Genomic DNA, 6201 nt, shown 5'->3' on the forward strand with positions numbered 1-6201 from the left:
ATCTTACAGGCAAGGAGATTGCGTCTTTCAATTGTTTTGGGCCCACTTTTGAGATCAAAGATCACTTTGTACCATTTCACAGAACAGCCTTGGTGCAGCATAGCCTCCATCCCAGCCCCCAGAGGCATTGGCTTTGCTACAGTAGAGGTGCTTTATTAAAACAGGTCACCTACAGCGGACAATTCAAATCAGACCTGTTTAAGTCTGAATGGGGATCACTTTCAAGTGATTGTGATGCAAGCCTTGGTAGATTGAGTCTTTACTATTCTTAGTTACACACAGCACATACAAGAAACATGTAAACAAGCCTCCATGTGGTGCCCTCTACCACATTCCAAATCCATGCTTCTCTCAATTTAATTGAGCAAGATGGATTCCAGTATCTTCTCACTTCACATACATCAGATTCAGTCACCCCTGTGAATGGCATCTATTTTAAAGTGCAAGAAAGACAAACGCATTACATGGGACAAGAGATGTTTATTCTCAGCATTTCAAATGCAATCTTCAGCAAGAATATTGCAAAACCAAAAATCTTCAATCACATCAATGGAAGACTTGTCTATAAATATAGTGCCACTAAGTTTGCTTGGAGTGTGATCCTCAATAAGATTTGATAAAGGGGGGGTGGATAGTTCTGTATGCAGGTTTTACTTTTGAGCTGGCATGAGATCATCAATGGACTGTCCCTTTTCCAGGCGTTTCTCCATTTCAACCAGCAGCTTCACCCCATCAACCACCATCTGGACCAAGTCGACCTCCGAGAATCCTAGACGGTCAGCGTTGGAGATATCAAAGACACCCCCCACAGCTGCAGTGTCCACACCACCTGGAGAGAACACAGGGAGGATCAGAACCAGGCACAACAGGGAGTACTCATTGGCTCTGGCGTAATGAGTAATGACTCTCCTCCCCTCCAACAGGAATGGAAGAGCATGCTATAGCACTAACCTGTCCCACGTTTCTGCAGTCTGAGTCTCTTGAGGAACTCTCCAAACTTCTCATGCTTGCTGACACAGGGCAGCTTGACATGGACACCGGCACGGAGACCGGTTCCCAGGTTGGATGGGCAGGTCAGAACATATCCCAAGTGCTCATTCCACATGAACTCATGACCCTTGTCCTTGAAGAGTGATTCGATCTGAAAAGTACATCTCAAATCTAAGACCTCTACAAATACAGGCCTGGAAAGAGAACATTTAATAATTCCAGTATAGACATTGGTGACCCAAAATTGCACAGCTCCTTACTCAAATAGCTTGTGGAAAATGTAGTAGAAGATACAGGAGTAAAAAAAAAAAAGTCACCCCACAATTTACTTAAGATATCCCCATCCTTTTTCTCCAACTACAAGACATTGCATTATTCACCATCTTTTCCCTGGAAGAACCCTTACATTTATTTGTGGAAGACTTCCAGTTCCAGGCTGTTTAATGTTACCTTGGTTAGACCAGTGCAGAATCGGTTGAAGACTTCCTTCATGTTTCCTCCTTTCTGCATGGAGATAACTCTGAGGTGATCTTCCTCATTAACCCAAACCAGGAACGTCTTGTTGTCATTGTGCCTTGGAATCAAGCAATGCAAACCCTGGGTTTTACATCTGTTTCAATATACAAGTTCTTTATGCAAGTATAGGAAAGCATTGGGACGCATGTACACTATTTGAGTTGGGACAACTTGGAGGCCAAGGAGGCATCTTGGCAAAACACACCCATCTAGTGCAAATAGTTTTTAAAGTAGATATTCTGCACCTTATATGTACTCCCCACTGTTCACTGTTGGTAATAAATACTTTTTATTCTATATTAGGTATTAAAGGCTATTGGATTGATGCATTAGTTAAACTGTGTCTGAGCCAAGAATAGTAATTCAACAGCAGTTCTCTGCCATCATACTAAAGATGGCTTTGCTTTAGAAGTGCTCCTCAGTATATATTGTTCTTAAGAGCAGAATCTGGATTCTTACCAGATCCCCCTGGCATCAGGCCAGTCACGAGCCATTCCAGATGCCAACAGGAGAGGAGAGACTGGCTTGTCAAACAGGAAGTGGTCATCGATCAGCTGTTGCTGTTCTTCATCCGTCATGTTCTTCAAAGCATAGTATTTACCCTTCAGATCACCATCCAGGGAACCTAAACCTAGAAAAAGCACACAGATAATTGACCAATTATGTCCAAAAAACACAACATGTTGGCAGGGAAGTATGGCTGCATCAAATGGTTAAATGACGACACTGGCATTAAGGCAATGTAGTGCTAATACTGCAATGCCATGTCATTCCACTAGAGGGAGCATTTAAGATGAAATTATACAGCTCAATGTGTGCAAGGATTTCTTCGGTGCCATAGTTCTCTTTTGCCTCCATTTTCAGAGCCAGATATTTACCTTCTACTGCCAGGTCCTCAACGGCCCGTCTCTCCCCGCGGCTGCAGTGAGGGGGCAGGCAAAAGCCACGGATGCTCCTCCCAGTCCGGACACGGGAGCTCAGCACATAGTCTGGATCCAGGTCATCACCACCCTGCAAAGAGGAACACATTCGGTTCAGTTTCTAGCTATGTGTGAACATTGATAGCTTGCCAAGGGAAGTTCCTATCAATTCAACAACACACACTACAAGGTATGGATTAGCTGTTGCACAAAGCAGACCATTTAGGGTTTTTGCAACAACTTGCACATTGTAACCCATTTGGTACAAGGGATTTTGTACCAGAGAAGGTATTACTTGAAACAAGTCAAATACGAGATGCATTTACAAGTGACATCATTTAAAGATAAGCACCTTCAAGTGGTCTGGGTTCAAGTCCGTCTTGTGCTTATCACTAGGTTTGTACCCCCCATGTCGGTCCTCAATAACAGGGTCCAGAAGCTCCTTGAAAACCTCATAGGTTTCTTCATCACCTGCTACACAACCCACTGTCATAATGAATGGGTGGCCTGGAATAGAAGAGGCAAGAGGAAACCGTTTTCGTTATGGTGCTCAAGGGGATTTGGAGATAGGACTAGCAATCCAAGATCTCTTAAAAGAAAAAGCCAGAGACAGTTTTCACAACACAATTTCTACTTTAAAATGCAGGCATTTATGTAAAACATTGAAAGTGTCATTTTATGAAATTAAAAAAGGTACAAGCCAGCTAAACAAAACACTGGTTCCCAGGATTATCAACACCAGTCTGAATGACAGCGTCTAGGGTGAACCCCTGTGGGGTTGATCGCTCTCTCCATTTCTTGTACAAATCCTGAGTTAGGACCTTGGCCATGTAGTTCTTGTGAGCTTTTAGGTCAGGATATTCCTCCTCGGCAGGCAGCCTCTTGATATTTACTGCAGCCATATTTTTATTGCTAGACAAATATAATTCTACATAGTAAGGGGGAGAAAAACGCAACCATCTGCCATCCCTTAATGAAGTGCTCCAAGGGTTACTACGCTGCAGTACAACACTTATGGGACTGTTGTATTAACACCCTGCATTAAAAACGTACATAAACGTTTTAGTAAAAAGAGCAAATTGTACCCCACAAATCGGGTAAATAGGGGCTGCTCTGTCAAAAGTCCGAATCCTTTGACCTGTGCAAATATTTTAGTCAAAAAAGACTATCTGTCTCCTTAAGAGGTCGGGGAAACATTTGCCCTTGATAGTCTTCCTGGTCATTAAGTGAAAGTAAACCCCAAAGCGATATGCTCTACTGCGCTGCTGCAGGGAATATCTTTGTAAACTATTTGTGAAAGAAGCACTTCTGTAATAAGGGAGAACAGATGGCCCTTTGAGATGAAAGCTGCTTCTGTGCTTTACCTGGGTTATCAATCCCAGTTTGAATGACGTCATCCAGTGTAAATCCACTGGGAGTCGCCTTCTCCCGCAGCTGTGCGTACAGTTCCTCAGTCAGCACCTTTGCCATATGATTATTGTGCTTGCTCAGGTCTGGGTACTCCTGCGCTGCAGAGTAATTCATCTTCAGTTGGTTGTGTGTGTTACCGAAAGGCATGGTTGCCACCTGAACGCAAGAAAATAAAAACATTTCACAATAGGTATATCCGAGAACCAAAATTGAAAACCAAATAATTCTAGAACAATTCAGTGTCAACAGTAAAAACGAACGGTTGCATTTTCTAAACAATTGTAGTGTAGCAAGTTAAATCAAAGTATTTAAACCCTAGAAATCTACCAGTACAAAAATAAATCCAAACGATGCAGAACACGGCTTTTTTATTTCCCTCTCAAAGCTCTTAACCTTAATTACCCTCCAAGGTCAGGTGAAGAATAACTGCATTTACTCTTTAAACCCAATAAAATACTTTTGAAAACGTGTGCAATAAGGGCTGCAACCTCCACTCACAAACGAAGCCACAAAGAAATCGGCAAACAATTTAAACCCTGAATGTGCAGACTCAAACTACATACACAGGGCTTGGAATAGGAAGCTAATAGCACAGAATATATTCTACTTGTTATATAATGATTTTGGAATGTATTCATAATATTGAAATTAATACTGGTTCAACGTTAATCTTTTTTCAGACCAATAGTTGTGGACTATACATTATATAAAAAAGCCTGACGTCTATTCGTTCATAGGAAAGAAAATGTTACATTTAGACAAGCATTTACGAATTATGACTAACTTCTAACAAATTACACAATGGTGCGCACATTTTTTACTGCAAATCCAAATTTAAACCGTGATATTGCTCACAGATTGAGAACCTGATCCCGTGGGTCAGCTGGACAGTTTGATTCTCAAAACGCGCATTCGATTCTAGAATTTAAGCACTTCCAAGGGTAAACAAAGGAAGAATGGCCATCAGTGAAATTAATCTTCGTGAACAAAAAAAAAGCTCTTGGCAAGACTATCAATTCCTTAAGACGCATTTAGCTTTGTATGCGTTACAAATTTACAGAATTTCATTTTTGAATTAAACAATTACCACTTCAAAAGGAAACACTACTGGAAACCTTGATGGGAAATGTGTTGGTAATAAATGAACATTTAATTCGCTTACAACATATCCTTGAACCGTTTTCGTTCAGTGATTTAGTGTGCGACTAAACAGAAATGTTGTTAGAATTGGAGTAAGGGACACAGAATGGTTAAAAACAGGCTTGGTGCAGTGTCTCGGTATGCATACAATTCGTAAATATTTATCTGAAGTGCCAGAGGTCGGATCTTGAGCGTCCTTTACAGACGCATGCATTTAACGAAAAAGACATTACAAAAGTCAAATATCTACAGCAAGACTAATCAGAATAGTGGAACCGGGTAGATCGCGGGGCCAGCGTTTTACGCCAAGGAAAATAAATCTTCATGCTCCCGATTAAAGGGTTAGTAATTTTATTTCCGTTGACGAACTCGAAATGAAGACATCGCGGATTAGTTTCATTAAATTTGCTTTTACTGAGCAATCGTTTGTGCAGGTCGTTTAAGTAAGACCCTACATTAAATAACTTGCCTAACTAAGAAAACCCCTGAATGTAACCGAAATTTAGTCATTACTGCTAATTGTTACCAAACCAAGCATTCCAACCCTTAATTAAACAAAATGCCCGTCTCAATGTAATATCAGTTCTTTAACCGATACCATATTTAAACGGTCAACCAGCGACACCCGGATAATTACAATAGGTTTAATAAAATCCACGATTCGTTTTGCTGGAATATTCATTAGTACTCCCTATGGATTCGCTCTGCAACTGGGTCAGGAAAAACATGCAGCTTTTAGCGTCATTTATATTAAGGTCATTGCTTGACAAAAAAAAAAAAAAGAAAACTACTATGTAATTTTAAAAAGCTCACATTTTTTCTATTCTACGTAGTGTATTTGCACAACAGCGTATGAATTACCGTTTTTAACCGCGCAGTTTAGCACTTTATTTGGTATGAATTGGTGCATTGTTATATTTATAAGGAAATCACGTAACGCTTAACTCACTGACAACAATTGACAGTCCTACTGCTGTAGTCTAATGAGTAAAACGTCCATTAAATAAGACCAATAACTATCTTACCTGATGTATTTGCAATTCAAATAGAACTGGACGTGTCTTTTAGTCCACCCCTGGACCGATCACACCAAGCTTCTATCTGGTGTCCAGAACTAAGAGCCTCCTGGAGTTTTTATATATGAGCTGAGCTCCACTCCTATTGGTTTTTATTTAGAGTCCATTCATTCAATTGGAGAAGGGCTAAAAGCATATCACATGATCCA

At 40.6% G+C, this 6201-nt stretch overlaps 1 protein-coding gene across 1 annotated transcript; it reads right to left on the reverse strand.

The window, feature by feature from the left end:
• Positions 1-460: 460 nt before the first annotated feature.
• On the reverse strand, positions 461-6147 carry LOC117424657 (creatine kinase B-type-like). The gene is made up of 8 exons (XM_034041254.3): positions 6002-6147; positions 3791-3992; positions 2779-2933; positions 2385-2517; positions 1966-2137; positions 1441-1564; positions 952-1141; positions 461-829 (listed from the first exon to the last, which is right to left on the reverse strand). Exons 2-8 carry the CDS (start codon positions 3981-3983, stop codon positions 651-653), a joined length of 1146 nt encoding a protein of 381 aa, XP_033897145.1. The 5' UTR covers positions 3984-3992; positions 6002-6147; the 3' UTR covers positions 461-650.
• Positions 6148-6201: the final 54 nt, after the last annotated feature.

Source organism: Acipenser ruthenus, chromosome 18 (genome assembly GCF_902713425.1).
Source record: "Acipenser ruthenus chromosome 18, fAciRut3.2 maternal haplotype, whole genome shotgun sequence".
Taxonomy (NCBI): Eukaryota; Metazoa; Chordata; class Actinopteri; order Acipenseriformes; family Acipenseridae; genus Acipenser; species Acipenser ruthenus.